This window comes from Dama dama, chromosome 18 (assembly GCF_033118175.1).
Source record: "Dama dama isolate Ldn47 chromosome 18, ASM3311817v1, whole genome shotgun sequence".
Lineage (NCBI taxonomy): Eukaryota > Metazoa > Chordata > Mammalia > Artiodactyla > Cervidae > Dama > Dama dama.
The window spans coordinates 27,731,355-27,755,793 of NC_083698.1; the positions used below are offsets into that span (position 1 = coordinate 27,731,355).

The 24,439-nt window shown below is 36.1% G+C and overlaps 1 protein-coding gene across 1 annotated transcript in view; it reads left to right on the plus strand.

Annotated features, from left to right (window-relative positions):
* Positions 1 to 24,439, plus strand: part of ABCB5 (ATP binding cassette subfamily B member 5) — a 113,315-nt gene that overhangs the window by 56,033 nt on the left and 32,843 nt on the right. The window contains exons 14-19 of the mRNA XM_061166316.1: positions 785 to 946; positions 4,608 to 4,748; positions 12,893 to 13,036; positions 13,989 to 14,093; positions 14,277 to 14,354; positions 21,913 to 21,996. Coding sequence (XP_061022299.1) covers positions 785 to 946; positions 4,608 to 4,748; positions 12,893 to 13,036; positions 13,989 to 14,093; positions 14,277 to 14,354; positions 21,913 to 21,996 — 714 coding nt within the window. The remainder of the gene's footprint in view (positions 1 to 784; positions 947 to 4,607; positions 4,749 to 12,892; positions 13,037 to 13,988; positions 14,094 to 14,276; positions 14,355 to 21,912; positions 21,997 to 24,439) is intronic.

The window sequence follows — 24,439 nt, forward strand, 5'->3', positions numbered from 1 at the left end:
ATTCAATATTTTTATAGATTACACTACATATAAATTTATTCTAAAATTTTAGCTATATTTGCTGTGCTACATTTTTCTGTATGTATATAGTACTTGTTAAAAAGTTAAAAACATATATTATCTTGAATCTGTACCTTCATTTTAGAGATGAAAAATAAAATAATTAATTACTTTTAGTTACTGATAGCCAGGCAGTTGTTAGGTGGCTCAGATTAGTCTTTGGTTTCCTTTTCAGCTCTAAGATACTGTGTCAGTGTTTTTTTTAAGTATTTTTTCATTTATTTTTGGCTGAACTGGGCTTTCTTTCCTGTGGGAGCAGCTGCAGTGAGTAGGGGCTATGTCTCGCAGTGCATAGGCTCTCATCGTGGTGGCCTCTCTTCTTGCTGACCATGGGCTCTAGGGTGCGAGGCACAGTAGGTGTGACTCATGGGCCCTAGAGCACAGGCTCAAAAGTTGTAGAGCACAGGCTCAGTCGCTCTGCAGCATGTGGGATCTTCCCAGACCAGGGATCGAACCCATGTCTCCTGCATTGGCAGATGGATTCTTTAACACTGAGCTACCAGGGAAGCCCTATTATGGTTTTATAAATTCAACAATTTGGAATCTAACTTCCTGCTTTTTAATTTTAATTTCTATTGGCCTTTCAAATCAGTTAAAGTTTTCAAATTTCTATATCCAAAGGTAAGATTCTTTTATGCTTAAATAATAGTATAAGAAAATTTCCTGAATATCCCAAGTTTATTATTCCTACTAACATTCATTTTCTATGCTTATTGCTTTATAGGCAAGCAAAGGTCGGACTACAATTATAGTAGCTCACCGGCTTTCCACTATTCGAAGTGCAGATATGATTGTGACCATAAAAGATGGGATGGTGGTGGAAAAAGGGACACATGCTGAATTAATGGCAAAACAGGGTCTATATTATTCACTTGCAATGTCACAGGTAACGTTCATATGACATATGTTATGTTTGCATATTTTAACTTTTCAGAGATCATGCCATGCTAGAAAACAGAAGTTCTGAATTATTATTATCTCATGTTTCATGAGGCAATCAAGGATATTCATAGTTCCCTAGTTAAGAAAGTCAGTGTGTCTAATATCCTCAGCATTGTTATATATAATGATGAAAGTTAAAGAACTAATTCCTGTATATATACTGCTGCTGCTAAGTTACTTCAGTTGTGTCCGACTCTGTGTGACCCCATAGACAGCAGCCCACCAGGCTCCGCCATCCCTGGGATTTTCCAGGCAAGAGTACTGCAGTGGGTTGCCATTGCCTTCTCCAATATATATATACACACATGCACACACACACACACACACACACATATATACACACACACACATACATACAGTATTTTTACCTAATATTTGCCATGCAGATAACAAATAGGCTTCAAAGTTTGTATGTGGCAGATCCAGAAAAATCTAACTCTGTATGCTGTGATCTTTTTGTTAAAACACAAAGAACTATAATGCACAATTCCTACTTAAAGGCTTAAAACTCAGCTACAGAGGTAAAATGCAGAATCATGCATACAGATGCTACAAGCTGTAGAAATAAGAAGCAAGATTAATGAAGACATGAATCCCATGAAAGTATTCGTGAAGAAATCTTGAGGGCAAGCAGGGGGGTAAGGAGGAGAAATCTAGGTAATATGGAAGTAAGAAGGAACTTGGTTTGCAGATCAACAGAAAGGAGACCAGTCTCCCTTAAGTAATAATAAGTGTTGGGGGAATAATGGAAAATTTGGATAATGAAGATCAGACCATGTAAAGATTAAGACTTCCTGTGTAGGAAGCACCTAACTCAGTGCCTAACACACAATGGGCACTCAAAAAATATCTGCCAAATGAAAGGATGTATAATACATATCCATACTGCGTAGATACCACATTATCACAGGTACACCAGAAAGCTCATGTTAGGTAATCAGGAGGATACATGACAATACTGGGGCATGCTGGCAAATCCCAAATTTGGGATCCAAATTTCTGCATGTCATGTGATCTACCCTACTGAATTTCACAGTTTTTTATTAGGGCACATTAACATAAGTGGTAGTGATTAGGCTCTAGCTATCTTCTTCATTCTGCCTTCTTCTCTTGGTCAAGAAGGCAGCCCTCTTTCCAAGGGGTCTTCTGCAGGCAACTAATATTAACCTTTTTTTTGGTTTATTTTACTTGTTTAACTTTCTGACTATATTTTTTATATCAACATTATTATTTCACAAATTAGGAAATTTAGAAAGCTATGAGCCTATATCTCACAAAACTTAAAATTTCAAACCCCAGCTTTCTCCATATGCTAGAATGAAGGATTTTTAAACACAACCTATAAAGCAAAGATCGTTTTAAAAAAAGAAAGAGAGAAAATAAAAAGTGTGAAAATGTCATCTCACATTGATTGATTTTAAAATTTCTTTATTTCAATTTTATTTCATGTTAGGCCATACTCCTCTTTAAAGATAAATTTTATGTGTTATTTGCCAGTTGAATTCGCCTGATTTTCATTCCATAGTAAATTTAACAATTTATGAATTTCAATATTTTCAAGCTAATAATTATAAAAAATAAAAGGAAATAATTGTAGTCAAACTAACCCTATTTTAAGATTCTTAAAAACTACTACACTGAGATCTTTCTTTGAAGCAACACTTTTTTCATTATAGCCAAACTAAAACTCCATTTATAGGTATGAGGTTAAAGAGTTCCTCAATGTAAGGAAAACAAAAATGGGGTCTTTATGGTATAACTGTGTAAAAATTTTATTCAAAACCTTATTCAGAATGGATTAGTACTCTCTGATTATCTAAAATAATGTTCATTCTGCTATTATAATATAATTTTAAATATTAATACTCAATGAACAACTCTAATATTCTGGGAACTGTATATAGTAAGCATAACATACATGATATCTGCATAAACAGTAACACAGTTCTGAAACTCTGGATGGATTTGTTTGCTACCATTGCCTGTAGTGTCCAAATGAATCAGTTTATGATAATTCATGATTTTCATAAGTATTACAAAGTTAATGCTGCTAAAGCAGCACAGCAAAATGGTTACAGTCATGAGCTCTGTAGACACATCAAGTGGAAATCCTTACTCTGCCACATAATAGATTTAGGACAGTGAGTAAGTTGTTTAAATTCTCTGTTCCTCAGTTTTCTAATATCTAAAATGAGGAAAATAATTAAATGAGTTCATTCATGTAAAGTACTTAGAACTGTTATTGGTGTAATAAATTTTATTATATTACTGTTCTTTGTTATCCAATCAAATTTTTAAGGAAAGTTCAAACCATGGTTATTATTGTAACCATGTACCAATTAATGCTGTTAGTATTTATCTAGAATGCACATAATTATTTACATATATAGCGAGTCTGTGAGTTTCCTTTAGTGAGTTTCCACATGAAAATGAAATAAAAACAGGTAGAATACATACATACCCAAACTCTTTGCCATTGTTATTTTGTCTAGCAACCTTCTCAGCAAATAGAATTGTTCTTGCTCTGTAAGCACCTCTTTAGAAAATTTTATTATGAGAAGTCAAAATTTTATTTTAAGCTTGCCACAAAGTAGATAGCTCCTGAAAAAAAATCCCAAATAAAAATTTTATTTCTTAGTAGGGAAATTTATTGAAAAAAGAAAGTGATAGCATAAAGGAATGTCTGATTCAAGATATTAAGATAGCATAAGGCTGGTTAAAGTTTATGTACCTTGAAATGACTGATTAATAGTTGTTAATCTGGTTAAAGAATCACAGTGTCCCTAGGCAGCCCTATGTGTACACACTCTCCTTTGCATCTGAAGTTACCTAAGTCTTACCATCTGTACTCCCCACCCTGGTTGGGCCTTCATCATCCTAACCAAGCTCTTCATTTCTGTCTTCACCGCTCCTTCCATGTCTTCATAAGGAAGTCACTAAAACTGGCCTTACTTCCTGGAGTAGCAAAAAAAACCAAAACCTAAACTTAAAGGAATCTGGTTTAGAACTTTATCCTAGTCTGATTTAAACAATTTCTTTAAGGTTAATTTGATGTCTTTGGAATTTCTCATTCTTTTGGAGCTGGCCCCACCAAATTTGCTTTTTAGTTTCTTTGGAATGGGCAGCAGTGGCCAGCCTGCAAAGTGTTATTGTCTCCTGAGATCTATCTCATACCTAGGGCCAGCTTCACATTTGAGTGCCTAACTTTATGTTATAAATTTGTAAGCTCCAGAAAAGGCTGGGAAGAAGGAATCAGAGAGAGAGAAAGATAAAGTATATTTGAGTCATCACCCTCACAAAGCTCATTTTACTAAGATCTGTTCTTGCTAGTGGAATAATTGTTTTTAATTAAGGCATTATTTTCTATGGTTAATTATACAGGTCTTTGGGGGGAGAGACACAATAAGCTATTGTCACTCACTAACATTTTAGTATGAGTTAGACTTACTGGTTCTGTATTGAATCTAAAAACTTCAGCAAGAACTGCTCAGAAATACACCACTTTCAGTAACAAAGGCAGTACAATTTTAGAGGGATGTTTAATAGAGTTGCGTTGAATTTTTAAGGCATTATTCTGGTGGTAACATGGGTCTTCTTCATTTAAGGATATTAAAAAAGCTGATGAACAGATAGAATCGGTGGCTTATTCTGCTGAAAAAGATACCAGCTCAATTCCTCTGTGCTCTGTGAATAGCATGAGGTCAGATTTTACTGACAAGTTTGAGGAATCCACCCAATATAAAGAGGTAATGGGTCAACTATCAACAAGTTACCAACATGTTCTCCAATGAATTTTGGTACAATCCTTATAATATATTTAGAACGTATTTATTATAAAATGTTATTATAGCACTTAGGTTACCAAACCTAAGTCTTTGCCGAACTTCACACTAACATCACTGTGACTGTAAGAAAGAAGTCTTCAAATAAGACTGCACTGATGTCAGAGGTCATTATTGGGGCAAGAAATCTTATAAGAATCCTTTCCTGTATGGCAAACCATGGGTTAAAACAGTGGCTCGGGTGGTGTGGTACCAACAGCGATGCTCAAGATCAATCTAAGTCAGATTAAGACCCAAATCCACTCCACTCACTGGATGCAGATAAGCACTAGCACATACAGGATCCAGTCTTTCAACCCCAGGGTACAACCCTAATAGCTTTGTTCAGCTGGGCAAGGAGTTCTTGTTTCCATGCTTGCTTCCCTACACCTACCCCCAGGCTCTTCTGAGTCCAGATCAGTCTCCTTTAAGCCTCCTTATGTCTCATACCTCTCTGTACTACCTCTTCAGTCCTCATTCTTACCTCAAGTCTAATGTCTCTTTCCCATTCAGCCTCCCTTTTCTTAAAATCCCCAGCACCTTCTTTGGAGCTCAACTTCCACTCTAACTCTTTTCCTCAGCATTCTTGCATAAAACATAATTCCATCTCACCTCAGCCTGTGATTCTTCAAGCCTCCTCATTCCCTAAGTCTAGCTCTCTCCTCAACCCCAGGCAACCTCACTCAGCCCTTTGGCTGCTTCTCAATTGTAAACTCATACACCATGAAATCTCCCACCTCAGCCCCTGAATATTAGCTTCGGTTTTCCTAAACTCCAGCTCCCATATCATCCACTCTTATCTTTGGCTCACTATTTCTCACAAACTGGAGTTCCCTTCTTCTCCTTGGGTTGACAAATACTTGAGGTGGAATACCCCTTAGCCATTCCCACCATCTTCCTGCCCACTGTTCTCAGTCTCATCTATTATCTGTCTGAAGCCCTGGGATGACCTGCCTCAAACCTCCCCCTCTGCCTTTCTCTGACACTGCCAGTCTGTTGCTTTTAATTCTAGATGCAGTTTTTTCCCTTTTTAGGTATGTGATCCTACATAGCATTCACATTTATATGTTTGCTTATCTATTAATTTTCTTTAAAAATGCATTTATGTAAACATCAAAAGAACAATATTATGTAAATAATAGCATAGGTAATTTGCTCTATGGCAAAAGGCCTGAGTAGAAGAAGACAGTACAAGAGTTTATATTGTATAAGAGTTTGTGAAACGCTGTGCAAGAGTGTAAAAGACACTATGTTAAAATATCTGTTAATAGCTGATTACTCTCACTGTAATTGTTAAAAACAGAATGAAAGTCCACCTTGAAGTCTGAAAATCCACTAGGTGTATAAAAAGGAATTTTAAAATCTGATAAAGGTGAAAATCATAAAATTAAAAAACAACTCAGACTTATAGAGAAAATGATAGGGTAAATTTACACTCCGATACAACTGCTCTGCTCCATACACATAGTAATGAAAGATAAAACATAAAAAGGGAAAAATAATAAGACATAGCCAAGCTCCAAAACAAGATAAATATCTCTATCGACTAGAAACAGAGCAGGAGTACCAAGTGGTTAGCTAGGCTTCCTTCACGCACCTACTCTTTGTTCTTGTTTTTTTATTGGAGTTTAGTTGCTTTAGAGTGTTATGTTAGCTTCTGCTGTACTACAGAGTGAATCAGTTATGCACATACACACAGCCACTCTGTTTTGGATTTCCTTCCCATTTGGATCACCACAGAGCACTGAGTAGAGTTCCCTGTACTATAAGGTAGGTTCTCGTTAATTGTCTATTTTATAAGTAGTAGTAAAAGGAGGTTACAAACTTGGTTACCAGTGCCTGGTGCTATAGTGGGCAGGAAACAGAGATTCTGGAAGGAAGGATACAGCCTTATCAAGTGAAGCAAGCCAAACCTCAGCTCCATGGCCATATTTGTAAATCATTTTTTTCAGACTATAGTAACGCAATGAGAAGTGAACAGAGACTATAAAAGTAAATAATGAAATGGAAAATGTGAAGTAGGATTTTAGAGCAGAATTAATAAGAGGTTGGGTTGAGTCAGAAGACAGAAACCACACAATTTGAACAGAGACAGTTTAGTGTAACGAATCATTAGGGAATTAAAGTAATGGGAATTGGCTAGCTAAAATTAAGAGAACACTCAAGAATGCAGACGCAGCAGAGAAAAGGTGCCAACCACTATCCTTGGGGTGAAACAGAGACCCAAGGAAGAGCCCTCTTTATTCCCTGCAACTAAATGACTCAGTGGCTAACAAAGAAGATGCCAAGGTACCTTGCTGGTAAAGTTTACTTGAAATCTGTCCTTTAGGATGCCAGGGGAGGGTCTGAGTTTCAGAATAAAAAGATTCAACATTGTTTGGAAGTCATTTCTTCCCAAATTGGGTCCATAGTTCAAAGCAATCCCAGTCAACATCTTAGCAGATTTTTTGTAGAATTTGGCAAACAGATTCTAAATGGAAATTCAAAAGGATAAAATGAGAAAAACAACTTTCATAAAGAAGAACAAAGCTGTAGGGTTTATAATTACTAATTCCAATTTTTAGTATAAAGCTATAGTAATCAAACTAATGTGCTCAGTTCAGTTCACCAATTTTTAGTATAAAGCTATAGTAATCAAAATAATGTGCTATTGGAACAAAAATAGAGAAATAGATCAATAGAACAGAAAAGAGAGAATCAAGAATTAGACCCATACACATATAGTCAGCTCTTCAGACAAAAGTGCAAAGGCAATTCAGTACAGAATAGATAGTCTTTTTGAATTTTATTGATTGATTGATTTTGGTTGCACTGTCTTCGTTGCTGGGCGGAGACTTTTCTCCAGTTACCACAAGTGGGAGCTGCTCTCTCGCTGCTGAGCATGGGCTTCCCCTTGCGGTGGCCTCTCCTGTGGCTGAGTACAGGCCCTCCGGTGTGCAGGCTTCAATAGTTGTAGCACCCTGGCTCAGTAGTTGAGACTCCTGGGCTCTAGAGTACAGGCTAGTTATGGAGCATGGGCCCAGTTGCTCCGTGGCATGTGGGATCTTCCCTAGCCAGGGATCAAACCTGTGTCTCCTGCATTGGCAGGCAGATTCTTCACCACTGATCCACCAGGGAAGCCTCAAAAATATATAGTCTTTTTAAGAAAAGATGCTGAAAGAAATACCTATCTATCCAAAAGAATCATCTTCAATCCATACTTCAAAGCACAGATGAAAATTAACTATAAATGGAATTCGGACATTACCAAAAAGCTAAAAATAGAAATTTTTCATAAGAAGATAGAGTAGAAAATCTTTATGACTTTGAGTTAAGCAAAGATTTCTTAGCTACAACACCAAAATCACAATTTGTAAAAGAGAAAGATAGATAAGTTAGACTTCAAAATGAAGAAAATTTCTATTTGTAAAACTTTTTTTTTTTTTTTGGGCTGCATCACAAGGCTTGCAGCATCTTAGTTCCCTGACCAGGGACCAAACCCAGGCCCTGGCAGTGAAAGCACAGTGTCCTGGCCACTGGACTGCCAGGAAATTTCCAGTAAAGCTTTGTAAGAAATGAAAAGATAGACTATAAACTGTAAGAAAATATTTGTAAGTCACATATGTGATAAAAGACTTGTATACAAAATATACAGAGAACTCCCAAAGCACAGTAATAAGAATACCAACAACCTAATAGGAAAATGGGCAAAATATTTTAATAGACATTTTGCCAAAGAAGATATGCATATGGGAAATGAGCATATGAAAATATGCCTAGCATCATTAAGCATTTTTGTTTAATCGCTCAGTCGTATCTGACTCTTTGCAACCCCATAGGCTGCAGTATGCCAGGCTTCCCTGTCCTTCATTAGGCATTAGAGAAGAACAAATTAATTATAATTGAGATGTCATGATACACCTTTTAAAAGAGTTAAATCTAAAAAGATTGTACCAAGTATTGGTGGTGATGTGGAGCATCTGGAACCCTACATTTTTGCTAGTGGGAATAAAAAGTAGTAATCCCAATTTGGAAAAATAGTTCAGCAGTTTTGTTAAAAGTTAAACATGCACCTACTATGATCCAGCCATTCTTTTTCTAGGTTTTGTTGTTGTTGTTCTTAGTTGCTAAGTCGTGTCCAATTCTTTTTTGACCCCATGGACTGTAGTCCTCCAGGCTCCTCTGTCCATGGGATTTCCCAGACAAGAATACGGAAGTGGTTTGCCATTTCCTTCTCCAGAGGATCTTCCCAATCCAGGGATCAAACCTGCATCTCCTGCATTGGTAGGAGAGTTCTTCACCACTTAACCACCAGGGAAGCCCTTCTAGGTGTTCACTCAAGAGAAATGAAAATCATATCTCCACACAAAGTCTTGTATGTGAATATTCATAGCAGCTTTATTTGTGATAGCCCATAACTTGGAATAACCCAAATTTATGTCAAGAGGTAAATTGTGGTCTATCCAAACAATGAAACACTTCTCAGCAATGAAAATGAATGAGATATTAATTCATTGAATAGCATGAATAAATCTCAAAGCAGTTATTTTGAACAAAAAGAAGCCACATGAAAAGAGTACATACTATGTGATTTAATTTATATATATTAAAAAAAAAAACTAGAAATTGCAAAGCAGTCTATAGTGACAAAAATATATCAGTGGTTGTAGGGGAAGAGCATGGGCAACTAAGAAGTGTGGAAGAGAGGGATTAGAAAAGCAGGAGTAAACGTACCAGGGTAAAGAGTATGTTCATTATGTTGACTGTGGTGATAGTTTCATGGGTGTGTACTGAAGTCTAATCTTATGAAAAGGTACACTTTATATATGTGTAGCTTATATGAAAATTATAATTCAATAAAGCTTTAAAATATATCAGATTAAATTTTAAAATTTTAAGAGATTTTTTTTAACTTTTAAAAATCCTTTCATATCTCTTTATGAAATGACTCTAATTTCTTATATTTTTATATCAAGTTCTCTTAAAACACGCTGTTAATATAACCTATAACACAGGTAGTCCAGACTCTCATGATTTTACTAAAACTTTTCATTTTGTTTTTATTTCAATTTATTCTTTTCCCTCTTTATAACATTATTTAACTAATACCCTTTTTTCAATCTTTTTCATATTTTTAGAGGTAAAAAGGTATTTACAGACGCTGATAGACCTCCTACATTAGCTGGCTCTGTAATGTACTGATATTGTGTCCTGGACATGCTTGTAGTTTCATGACAATATGAGATAATTTTGTAAAGAGTTTGACAAAAAAAGAAAATCCATGTTTAGGACTTCACAAAGAGTTGGAATGGAACTTTTAAAATTTTTCTATATTCTGTTGGATAGTGACCTAACTGAAACGTGAAGCTCTTTATGATGATAATCCTCAGAAAACTTCAGAAGAGAAGATAATAGATAATCAAATTATTAAGTGAAAGTGTTAGTTGCTCAGTCGTGTCTGACTTTTTGCAACCTCATGGACTGTAGCCCACCAGGTCCTCTGTCCATTGGGATTCTCCAGGCAAGAATACTGGACTGGGTTGCCATTTCCTTCTCCAGGGGATCTTTGCGACCCAGAGATCAAACCCAGATCTCCCACATTGCAGGTAGATTCTTTACCATCTGAGCCACTAGGGAATCCCCCAATATAAATGTGGTTTAGCCATCCTGAAAATAGATTTTAAAGGCTTTAGAATTTTAAAAGTTCTTTTGTTCAAACAATAGAGCTTGTATTATAATTTCCAGGCTAAGATTAAAACAAGAATTCTTTCTCTGATTATCAGGTTCGTAAATTTCATTACAACAGTGAATACCATGAGGAAGTTTCAACATATAAAATGCCTAGTAGTTTGCTACCTATATTCCTATTCAAAAGAATTACTCACCACAGAATTTATTCACAAGATTTTTGAAGTTTCTTAAATAAATCCCCTAGGTATTCCAGACAAGAGAAAGGAGAGATCATTATTATGTTATTTATCCTCTGATCATCATGACTACTACCTCCCCCATGGTACCCTCCATGGATCAGGAAGGACTGGCAGATACCAGTGTTACTTGCAATATTCATTCTCTGTTTAAGATCCAAGATTTTTCATAACACTATCCTTCCTTTCACAATAACATCAATAATAACTAACATTTATTTAGTATTTATTGTTGTTATTCAGTCGTTAAGTCATGTCCGACTCTTTGACCCCATAGACTTCAGTGCACTAGGCTCCGTGTCCTCTCCCAAAGTGTTCTCAGATTCATGACCATTGAGCCCGTGATGCTATCTAACCATCTCATTCTCTGCTGCCCTCTTCTGCTTTTGCCTTCAATCTTTCCCAGCATCAGGGTCTTTTCTTACTAGTCAGTTCTTCACATCAGGTGACCAAAGTATTGGAGTTTCAGCTTCAGCAGCAGTCCTTCCAATGAATATTCAGGATTGATTTCCTTTAGAATTGACTGGTTGGATCTCCTTGCAGTCCAAGGGACTCTCAAGAATCTTCTCCAACACCACAATTCAAAAGCATCAATTCTGCAGCACTTAGCCTTCTTTATGGCCCAACTCTCACATCCATACATGACAACTGGAAAAACCATAGCTTTGACTATACGGACCTTTGTCAGCAAAGTGATATCTCTGCTTTTTAATATGCTGTCTAGGTTTGTCATAGTTTTTCTTCTGAGGAGCAAGTGTGTTTTAATTTCATGGCTGCAGTCCCCATCCACAGTGATTTTAGAGCCCAAGAAAGTAAAATCTGTCATTGCCTCCATTTTTTCCCCATCTATTTGCCGTGAAGTGATGGAACTTGATGCCATGATCTTAGTTTTTTGAATGTTGAATTTAAGCCAGCTTTTTCACTCTCCTCTTTCACCCTCATCAAGAGACTCTTTAGTTCCTCTTCATTTTCTGCCATTAGAGTGGTATCATCTGCATATCTGAGGTTGTTGATATTGGGTATTTATTGTGTGCAAATACTGAGTTAAGCTTAATTCTGAAAACAATCCTCTACTCAGCATAAAAATGAATGAAATAATGCCATTTGCAGCAACACAGATGGACCCAGAGATTATCATACTAAGTGAAGTAAATCAGAGAAAAACAAATATCATATGATATCATTTATATGTGGAACCTAAAAAAAATGATACAAATGAACTTATTTGCAAAACAGAAACAGACTCACAGACTTAGAAAATAAATTTATGGTTACCAAAGGGGAAATGTATGGGGGAGGGATAAATTAGGCGTCTGGCATTGACATATACTCACTATTATACATAATAATAATCAACAAGGCCCTACTGTATAGCACAGGAAACTCTACTCACTATTCTGTGGTAACTTACCCAAGAAAAGACTCTGAAAAAGAACGGATATACATATAACTGAATCACTTTGGTGTATGTCTGAAACTAACACAACATTGTGAATCAACTATCCTTCAATATAAAATAAAAACTAAAACAAAAAACAAACAAAAAAAACCCAGTCCTCTAAGATAGGAACTGTTATCTTCCTTGAAAAGAAAAGGAAAGTGAACCATGGTGATTGTAACATACTCAGATATTGCAGCAATTAACTTATAATTGGGAACCCCAAAACAAGCTTTTAACCAAGGCATTAGAAAAATGTTTCCATAAATGGTCATGAAACTAGAAAACTTTCAAGCTTAAAATGCTAGAAAAACTTTTACCTTCTGTCTATGCTGAGTTCCTATCTAGATTTTGTCCTATGCTAGGGCATGTTATTCAATCCAGTTTAACAGGTATAAAGGAAAATATGCCTGTCATTGCTTCTAAAGTCCTAGCTATCAGCACATGGGTGTTAATTTATACTTTTTTAATGATAGTGACTGAGTGAAATGCCAAAAGGTGATAAGTTGCACAGTCACTTTTGTATAAAATTTATTTTTTGGTTTGATATTGTTATCAGTAATATAGGCAGTAAATTTTTTCTAAAAGAAATTCTGCTTTCTTCTCTATTACCTATTATATTTGATATTTTATATTATAGATCTATTCAAGATGGGCTAACTTCTTTAGATTCCATTATTCTCTCAAACTGGGGTTATAACCAAGGTATTTCATTTTATCTATAGACAAATCTTCCTGAAGTTTCTCTATTAAAAATTTTTAAATTCTATAAGTCTGAATGGCCTTCTGTGGTTCTGGGGACACTGGCTTCTGTTCTAAATGGAACTGTTCATCCAGTATTTTCCATCATCTTTGCAAAAATTGTAACTGTAAGTAAAACTAATTTGCTAATATTTTTAACCATTTTAAAGAAAGTGTGACCTGAGAGAACAGACCTGGGATACTTTAACTCAACAAGGGGAAAATTGAGACGTGCAGTGGGTTACCCCTAGTGTGGGATCCATGATAGAATGGTTAGCTAATGTTCTCAGGGGATAAGCCAGCCTCTATTGTGAAGTGTTGGGCTGTACCTAGTTAGCTGGGCAATCAGTAAAGAAATTGCTTTGTTTTCTAATTCTAACTCCAGTGCTGTATCAGCATTCCAAAACACTGAAGTAGTAGAAGAGACAAACACGGCTACTCTTCCTTTCAACTGGTCTGAACAATGACCATTTTTTATTACCAGTCAAAAAGAGGAAATAAGGAGTTTTGGACTGTGCTGGGGACCCAGGAGAGCGGATGAACTCGAGGGTCTTATTAGAGCCATGTTAGGTCTTCACTTTTAACAAGAGCAACAGTCTAAGACTGGATGCTGTGTCAACATAGATACCAATGTGTGTGTAGTTACTCATTTTAGGGATAATTTCTAGAGACTGGTTACGGTCTCATATTACAGGTGGTGCTCTGAATAGAGGAATATTAAGAAACCTGAGTTATTAGAAATTATATTTCAATTAGAAAACTAATTTCAATAGTTTCTTTGAAAATATACAGTGATATTAATAGCAGATAGAGGACTCATTTGTCTGACCCCTTATTGATATATCTTAAGTGAGAGGATTTATGATGAGTTATTTTTTATTAAAGTAGTGAGTTATTTTTTATTTTACATAATGAATGTAGAGGATAGAATAAGGTGCATTTTTTTCCCCAGAAATATGTGGAAATTATTACCTTGAAATTCATTTTTCAAAGTAATCCTGATGAATAGATAATTTAGCTCTTTTCTTTCTTTTATATTCTCCTCCAATCACCTGATGTAAAAAATCTACTCCTTTTCAGATGTTTGAAAATGATGATAAAACCACATTAAAACATGATGCAGAAATTTATTCCATGATATTTGTAATTTTGGGTGTTATTTGCTTTGTCAGTTATTTTATTCAGGTAAGCGTTTAATGAATTAACTGTGTACGTGATTACTGTTTTGTGTCATCCTATTTGAGTTAAAAATAGTAACTAGGTATAACTAAATAGAATACAAATAAGTAAATATCGTAACTAAATATTCTGAAGAAATGGAAAAGATAGTTAAGAATAAATGTAAATTTTTGTTTATTTCTTTTCCAGGGATTATTTTATGGCAGAGCAGGGGAAATCTTAACCATGAGATTAAGACACTTGGCATTTAAAGCCATGTTATATCAGGTTGGTGTTTAGTTGCTTTTATCCTATTTTATTTAAAATGTGTTTTTAAATATTCTAGGTTTTAGTTTTTCCTTCATAAACATTTTCTTGACATAACCTTTCCTTTGATCATTTAAAAGCATCCTTTTTCTGTCCCAAGCAGCATCTGACATCAGAATTCTTGTGGTGTACTCTCCTAACAGAAGCAAGTCAAAAATTGTTGTGTTCAAAAATGCAACTTACAGAAAACAAGATTTAGAGTTCACTCCTTGTTCCTTGCATTTATCTTGGCAAATCTCTTTCACTGTATAGTGTTTTAGAATCAGAATGGAAGGCTAACTTAAAACTGAAAAGGAGTGTTAAGAACTACAGTATCGAGGAACGTGTTTAAAAAGGAGTTAATTTCTATAGTGCTCATTCAGTGCTGACTTCTTAAAGCAGTCATTCTTTTTGCCCTCATCAGAAGAGTCCTGAATTCAGATATTATCTGTCTAGCTTGCCACACACAATCATTGATACCTATGAAATAACTAAAAATATGTGAATCAAATAATAATCTTGAAAAGTGAGTCGTGAGGGCAAATGGCAGGAATGTCTCAGACTGGCACTTCTAAAACTCTTTCAGGAGGTTGAGGTGTATTGGGTAACCCTGAAAGCCAGTAATCATTTGAAGTCCTTTGCCACACTTTCTGTCACCAGAGCTCACCATGCAGGAGCAAATAGCTTCCTGCCAGGGTCATTTCTTTTCAAAAGTAGAGTTACTATCCCTCCAGCTGAGTCATCAAAACCAGTTTTTACATCTTGTGACTTTTAGCAGTAGTGCTCAAAGGACTGCTGAGGAACAAAACTCCTCCACCTTTGTGTGCTGTTAGAGGATTACAGATTAAAAAAAAAAAAGAGTGAGTTTCCCATAGCAACCTGATGCTTGGAAACAGTTGGTACCTAACATCCTCTCTCAAAATGTCCTGTTGACAGTTGGAAGCACTCAATCCAGAAAAACAAAAAATATACTTGATAGATCATAAAATGATTTAAAGATTGCACATCTTGTCTAATTCTCATTAAGCTTGTACTTTTTTTTTTCTATGAACAGTTTATGTTTTTACCTTAGATCTTTGATGAAATTAGGTGTGATTTTAATTGGCTAATACTATATTTCACATTTGTTGAAAATTTCTGCTCATTTTTGTTTTTCTTTGTGTATTTTTGTTTTTCCATATTAAAGGACATTTATTTTCATTTTCCAGGAACTTTTGAAAATGTTCTCTGAATTTCTGAAAATTCTGAAGAATATAAATTTTAACTTTTCCAATTATTACTTTGAACTTCTTTCTAGAGGTTTACAGGATGCTTTTGGTGGAGTATCCTGAAGGCCACAAGCCAGTTTAACCAGTGGATGTTGTTAATCCAACATCCTGATGACTGATATTGGACATTAATCCTCTGCCTAGCATTAGCTATGTGACCACGAGGAGAGTAACATTCTTGGATTAAGTAGTGTCTGCCCCTCTCCCCCACAAAAACTAGTGTCTGCCCATGAGAATACACCTACCTGTAAACTATAAACTCTCCTTTGTATGTATACAAAGACACAAATAGAAACTGTGCTATTCAGCAGATATTATCCAATTCTCCCATAAATTCAACTGAACCCCTTTCAGCTTACCATTTGTTTTCCCTCTTCATTCTTCAGCACTCTTTTTGCTTATTTGCTTTTTTAAAATTGGAAAAAAAGAGTAATGTAATTGGCCTTTTCTTCATAAATGTCTTAGAAATTTCACTTTTGTCTGTTAGTAAGGGAAGTTCCTAACGTACAGTTTTTCCCTAACTCCTATTACTTGTTTTTTTCCCCTAAGATAAGATTTTTTTTTGTCTTAGAAAGCATGCTGAAACTTGCAGTGCTTTTTATAACCATTTTGAAACCTCAGTTGAAGTTGAGGTATTTATGGAATCAGGTGTGGTCTTTTTGTAGGTATAAAATCTCTATTTTATTTCATCACTTGAGATCATTCCAGTTGAAAAGAATGTTCAAATTGTTGCTGACTTCAGTGATTATAAATAACTCATTGCTTATTATGTTTAAGGGCTTCTCTTTTTATTTATTTATTTATTTTTCCATCTATGTTTATTAGCTGGAGGCTAATTACCTTACAATAGTGTAGTGACACCCATTCTACAGTGTGAAGTAAGCCAGAAAGATAAAGACCAATACAGTATGCTAACGCATATATATGGAATTTAGAAAGACGGTAACGATAACCCTAAATGCAAAACAGAAAAAGGGCTTCTCTTATGGCTCAGCTGATAAAGAATCTGCCTGCAATGTTGGAGATATGGGTCCGATCCGTGGGTTGGGAAGCTCCCCTGGAGAAGGGAAAGTCTACCCACTCCAGTATTCTTTCCTGGAGAATCCCACGGACAGAGAAGTCTGATGGGTTGCAGTCCATGGGGGTCACAAAGAGTTAGACATGACCAAGTGAGCACACAATGATAAATATTAGCCTATAGATCTATTTGGCTTTTTAAAAGATGTGAAGCTTATTTTTGCCTATTTCTCTCTAAACTGAATTGGGTAGGGCTTTGGCACGGAGGGTGGAGGGGGGAGGCGGGAGGGGGCTCTAAATCATTAGATGATGGCATTAGTGGAGATCACTAAGGAATTTCCAAAAAGATTTGAGGTAACAAATCCTGAAGCAGGAAAAACATATCATGAAACTCAACTGTAATTCTTCAGTTAGATGGGAGGCAGAAAAAGGTTTTGATTAAAAATTCTGGCATTTGGTTGCCTAGGTTTAAATCCTGGCCTCAGTTCTTTCCAGCTGTTTGACCTTGAGCAAGTTACTTAATCTCTCACTACCTCCTTCTTCTCATTTATAAAGTATTAATAATCGTAGTATCTGTCTTATACTTGTGATGATTAAATGAGCAAAAACATACCAAGCACTTACAATGCCACTACTGTAGTTTTTTACTTCTAGTAGAATTATTGGCAGGAAAATGGGTTTTCTAGTATCGGAAAACTTACTGAAAGTAAAAGTTGCTCAGTCGTGTCCAACTCTTTGTGACCCCATGGAGTGTACAGGCCATTGAATTATCCAGGCCAGAATACTGGAATGGATAGCCATTCCCTTCTCCAGGTGATCTTAGCCTAACTTATAATCATTTTACCATTAGGAAGATAAGAAGCAAGCTAATTTTTACTCAATACCATCTGTGTTCCAGAAACTCTGCTAAGTGTTTTAGCACATAGTACCTATGCTGAAAAGCAAACCCTAGAGTGAATAATTGCTGACTTGTTGAAAAGCAAGTTTGGATATCTTGCTGATTGAACATCATCAGATAAGGACTAAGACTAGTCATATATGTATCCTTTGCCTTATGTATTAGAGCAATTACTATACTATAGAATCAGGAGTGTAGTATTAAATAATAAATTCTTTTTTATACTTCATATTGTATCTAAAACTTCTTTGGGTATTCCATGTCATGCTGAAATATAGAAATAATTGCACAGTGTAAACTATATACGCGCACACACACACACACACACACACATAATATATATATATATATATACATATAATTGCATTTGTGCATGCTCAGTCAGTCAGTCATGTCCAAAACTCTTCATGACCCCATGGACTGTAGCCCACCAGACTCCTCTGTCCATGGGATTTCCCAAGCAAGAGTAGTTGGCAAACCACTGCAGTATACTTGCCATGAGAACCTCATGAACTGTATAAAAGGCCTTTTAAAGAGATATGGCACCCAAAGATGAGTCCCCCAGATCTGAAGATGTCCAATATGCTACTGGGGAAGAGTGGGGGAGAATTACCAATAGCTCAGAGTGAATGAAACAGCTGGGCCAAAGCGGATACGATGCTCAGTTGTTGATGTGTCTGGTGATGCAAGTAAAATCTGATGCAGCAAAGAACAGTATTGTATAGGAAAACTGGATACGGTCAAGCAGGAGATGGTAAGAATGTTGACATCCTAAGAACCAGCAAACTAAAATGGACAAGAATGGGCAAATTTAATTCAGATGACCATTGTATCTACTACTGTGGGCAACAATACCATAGAAGAAACAGAGTAACCCTTATAATCAACAAAAGAGTCTGAAATACAGCACTTGGGTACAACCTTAAAAAGGACAGAATGATCTTGGTTCGTTTCCAAGGCAAGCCATTCACCATCACAGTAATTCGAGTTTATGCCCCTACCACCGGTGGAAGAGATGGAAAGAATACATGGATGAACTGTATTAAAAAAGATCTTATTGAACCGGATTACTGCGATGGTGTGGTTAGTCACCCAGAGTCAGACATTCTGGGGTGTGAAGTCAAGTGGGCCTTAAGAAGCATTGCTGTTAGTAAAGCTAGTGATTGTGATGAAATTCCAGCAGAACTATTTAAATCCCTAAAGGAGGATGCCATTAAGGTTTTGCATTCATTATGTTAACAAATCTGGAAGACCCAGCAGTGGCCACAGGACTGGAAAAAGCCAATCTCATCCCAATTCCCAAGAAGGGTAGTACCAAAGAATGTGCTAACCATCAGACAGTTGAACTCATCTCCCATGCTAGTAAGGTCATGCTTAAAATCTTGCATGCTAGGCTTCGGCATTATGCAAACCAAGAACTTCCAGATGTCCAAACTGGGTTTAGAAAAGGAAGAGGAACTAGAGATCAAATTGCCAACATTCGCTGGATTATAGAGAAAGCAAGGAAATTTCAGAAAGACTTTTATCTCTGTTATATCAACTATGCTAAAGCCTCTGACTGTGCGGATCATGAAAAATATGGAAAGCTCTTAAAGAGATGGGAATACCAGACTGTCTTACCTGTCTCCTGAGAAAATGTATTCGGGTCAACAAGCAGCAGTTAGAACCCTGTATGGAACAACTGATTGGTTCAAGATGGGGAAAAGAGTACAACAGAGCTGTCTGCCGTCACCCTGTTCGCTTAACCTATATGCTGAGCACATCATGAGAAATGTCAGGCTGGATGAGTTACAAGCTGGAATCAAGATAGGTGGGAGAAACATCAACAACCTCAAACATGCAAATGATACCACTCCAATGGCAGAGAGGAAAGAGGAAATAAAGAACCTCTGATTGAAGCTGAAGGAGGAAAGTGAAAGAGCCAGCTTAAGACTAAATATTTTTTTAAAAAACCAATAAGATCCAGCCCCATTACTGCATGGCAAATAGAAGGGGAAAAGGTGGAAGTAGTGACAGATTTCCTCTTATTTGGCTCCAAAATCACTGCAGACAGTGACTGCAGCCATGAAATCAGAAGACGATTGCTTCTTGGCAGGAAAGCGATAACAAACCTAGAAAGGCTGTTGAAAAGCAGAGACATTATTCTACCAACAAAGGTACTATTGTTAAGGCTATAGTATTCCCAGTGGTCATGTACGGTTATGAAAGTTGGACCATAAAGAAGGCAGAACACCAAAGAATTGGTGCCTTAGAACTGTGGTGCTGGAGAAGATTCCTGAAAGTCCCTTAGACAGCAAGGAGATCAAACCAGTCAATCTTAAAAATCAACCCTGAATATTCACTGGAAGGACTGATGCTGAACTTGAAGCTCCAGTATTTTCATCATCTGATTCAAACAGACGACTCATTGGAAAAGTCCCTGATGCTGGGAAAGATCGAGGCAAGAGGAGAAGAGGGCGTCAGAGAATGAGATGGCTGGACGGCATCACCGATACAATGAAGATGAACTTGGGCAAATTCCAGGAGACGGTGGGGGACAGGGAGGCTTGGTATGCTGCTGTCCATGGGGTCACAAAGAGTCCAACATGACTGGGTGACTGAACAACAACAACAGAATCAGGAATGTAAGATTAAATAATAAATTATTTTTTATACTTTTACTTTATATTGTATCTAAAACTTCTTTGGGTATTCCATGTCATGTTGAAATATAGAAATAATTACACAGTGTAAACTATATATATGTATAAATATATATATGTATATATATTCTATGAGTGCATGCTCAGTCACTCAGTCCTGTCCAAAACTCTTTGCAACGTCATGGCCTGTAGCCCACCAGACTCCTCTGTCCATGGGATTTCCCAGGCAAGAATACCGGAGTTGAGTCACCATTTCCTTCTTTAGGGGATCTTCCCAACCCAGGGATCAAGCCCACTAGTATACAATAAAAACCAAGCAATGTCTTCTAGATCAGGAGCGCTGTAGTTAAAATTACCGCTCATGTGTGTTGACAGTAAGATAGGCTCTTGACTTGGGTTCTGTTCTCAACACCACTACTGTATAGTGCAGATTGTGATCTCTATAACATGCCCTTTGAGCACCTAGAACCCTAAATTGTTTGGGACACCTTCCCAGTCCAGGGGTTTACAGAGGAGTGATGTCATGCTAGGACTGCAATCCCCCGGCCCCTCCCATATTCATCCACAGGGGCTTTCTTCTTACACAGCAGCGTGATTAATGCACCACCTTCTATCTGTCTTCTTTTTGTCTCCTTAGTTGGCAGAAACGTGTTACCTGGGCATCAGGGCCCTGGCTGGGTTGTAGTAATTCAACAATTCTTTTGCTCTTCACTCACTAAAAATCAATCATTTTTAGAGCCAGTCTCCACATAGTTTTAAGCCATAAGAGGTTTAAGTAGTTTGAGTGCATGGGAGGAAACATTCAATGGCTAAGGAAAGAAAATCAGCATTCCTCAAGTTGAGAAGTGCTAAGTGCTAACTGTATTTGATGTTGAAAATGAAATTGGTTATAACATTATGCTTTTATTGTGTGTATTTTTGACCTATCAAATTGCACGCTTTTTTTGGCTGCAGGGGTTTTGCAGCAGGCTTTCTGCCTTTTTAGCTTCTCAAAATGCCCAGTGCCTATAAGATCTAGGTGGGAATGTGAAGTGTCAGGGAATATCTTGCGTATCTAGGTCCTGAAGAGAAGGAAACAGATTTTTTATTTTTTATTTTTATTTTTTTACCATTTCTAAGTTTAGACAGAAAGTTTGGGAATATTTCTAAAGTGTGTTGTGCATTACCTTACTTTTTTAGTAAAATCTGCTCTCCACAAAAATTACTTGTGGAGTAAAATTATCAATTAACTTGGCGGTTCAAAATGATCATTTTAAACACTGATTATTATATAGTGTTGTAGCATGGTAAAGAGTCCAAGCTGTTGGGCTTAAGTTCTTCGGTTAGTATCTACATATAGATTTTTATGAAGTAAGAAACAAAATTTATTTGCTCCATAAATTTTAAGTGCCTGTGAGTAAAGAGGCAGGCAAATAAATGCCTTCAAAGTTAATATAGCGCTTCCCTGGCGGCTCAGACAGTAAAGAACCCACCTGGAATGCGGGAGACCTGGGTTCGATCCCTGGGTCGGGAAGATCCCCTGGAGACGGGCATGACAACTCACTCCAGTATTCTTCCCTGGAGAATGCCCTTGGATAGAGGAGGCTGGCGGGCTGCAGTCCATGGGGCTGCAGAGTCGGACACGGCTGGGCGAATAGGCACACAGCACAGGTTAATGTAGCACAATCACAAATCAAAGCATTTTTTGATAACCATTTTAACTCTTTTTTCTCTAGGATATTTCCTGGTTTGATGATAAAGAAAACAGCACAGGAGCCTTGACAACAATATTAGCCGTAGATATAGCACAAATCCAAGGAGTATGTATATTGCTTTTATTTTTAAATGGTGTATGTTTGTGTTAAACATGAATGCGTGTACACATATGTGTCTTTGCATATATGTGAGCTATGCTGAGATGACCCACATCATTAAGGAGACCAGGTAAGTCTCAGGGCTAACAGAGAGCTCTCAATGAAAGATATAAGGAAGCCTTTCAGTTCTGGACATTTTTAACTAAAAATAAAGGGCGTTTAGGACATATAATAGGATAACCAGAGGACTACAGAAAATACCAAGAATGAGCTAGACAAAAAAGCTCAAAATTAGATAGTAATATAAGATAAAGTAACAAAATTAAAACACACAAATAACTTGGAAGTTTTAAAAGAAGAAAATTTAATTTTTACTTTCCCCCAGAAAATAAAATCTCGTTTAACATAATATGTAACAAGTTAAATTCATGCGTATCTGGAAATAGTTCTGTGCTATTGTTATACAGATCAAGTTAAAGAGTTATGTGTAATCATGACTGGTCACAATAGGTATAAATAAAATTCACGCTTATGCACAATATTCAAAATTAACAACAGAATGACCAGCATAATGTCTGTCCAAGTGATGCTTAAATAAGTATGGGGAGTAGGATAGTATGGAAGAGATAAAGAGTAATTTATTAGTTTTCATCCAGTTATTTCAATAAAATTAATCTTCTATTACAAGTGGGATTTCAACTACGATTGAGAAAAGAAATGCAAATCAAAATTTTTCCACTTTGAATTTAAGTGAGATAAAGTTTTTGATCTCTTTGTTAAAATAAGAATTCTACCAGAGTTATGAACTTTCCTTTTTCCTTATGCATGTGGAGAAAAGGAAAGCCAATGATGCACCTCCGAATGACAGAAAAATCTTAACAGGTTTTGGTTGTTGTTATTGTTTAGAAATACTGAAATGTTGATTACAGCATTGCTATCAGAGCAACAAATTGTCAACTAAAACAACTCTTCAAAATTGTATTTTCTTTTGGAAGCTATTTCCACAAGACATGGCCACTATTCTAATTTTTGTAACTTTTGCAAAACCTCGTTGTTCAATATGTACATGCAAGGAGATAGATTTCTAATACTAGAGAATAGAGCAAGTTGGTGACAATTATAAACATTCACATGCTTCTGTATTGGTTTAGAAAACTAATTTTATGATGTAGAAAGACCTAAAGAGGAAAGGGGGAATCATCTTCATCACTTCCTGAAACTCTTTTTTATAATTTTTAAAACAAGGCTCTAAATTTCATTGGATAGCATTTAAATTTTAAAGTAAGGCTGAGAAGTTGGGTTTTACTGATATAAATGGGAAAAAAATGATGGATAGAATTTCACTTAGTCATTAAATAATGAGGATAGTAATCCTTCATAGCACAATAGAATTAGATGAATGACAACATCTGTATTTAGAAATTCAAGGGTTCACTAAATTTGGCAGAAATATCAGTCCCTATAATTCCATTTGGATCTCCATTCTACAAACCTTGTTTTTCTTTCTTTCTTTTTTTTTTTTTGCTTTGCTGTGTGAATGCTTTTCTCTTACTACCTATCATCATTCAGATCTTTTAAGAATTCAGTGAAATAGGTATTCTTACTACCAGCTATACTTGATAGGTAAGACATTTATTTAAGTAAGTATTTACTTGAATGAAAAGAACAAATTAGTACTAAAGACCAACATTGCTTTCCTAAAATCTCTTAGCTGTGTCAAATGATAATGTTGTCTCTCATCAAGAGAAATTAATGAGAATATTTGTCAGTGTGGTTCCTTATAAGCATTTGACTAATACCATTTGATCATTTGAAAATTCCTGTTACAGTTAGTAAATGTTGTCCTCATGATAACTTCTGGGCAAGTCAAATCATTTTCATTGAATAAGAAGTAGCTAAAGACTAGATGTCTGGAATACTGATGACCCATCTAAAGCTGCAGAACTTGAAAAGCAAAGCAACCAAAGAAGGATATCAAGAATGAGACTGTGTCTACTGGCATATAATTCACATAAACCCTTGCATTGCCATATATAGGTAGAATCATATCTAACTTGAATGGATTCTCTTTCTATTAAAGGAGGAATTATTTCCAAATCCCATTTGACCACTATTTCTTTACTCACAAAGACACACCACACTAGAGAGGAATCAAAAAACAATAATTCAGGGCAATATGTTCTATCATATCAACTTAAGGAAGAAATATTTCCATCTCAGTTTCTTCATCATGCAATTTCAGTCACATGTTACTTTTATCAAATGTATTAGGGTGAATGTTCATGAACTAGCCTCTTAATAACAATAAATATTATTATGAAACCCTTACTGATGACCAAAAGTCTAAGCTCCTGGTCATTTTTAGATGTTCTGATACTCTGAGAGTCATGAGAAAAACATGTTAGTGAACTAAGGTTATAGGACAAAATGATTCCTGAAGCAGTTGATT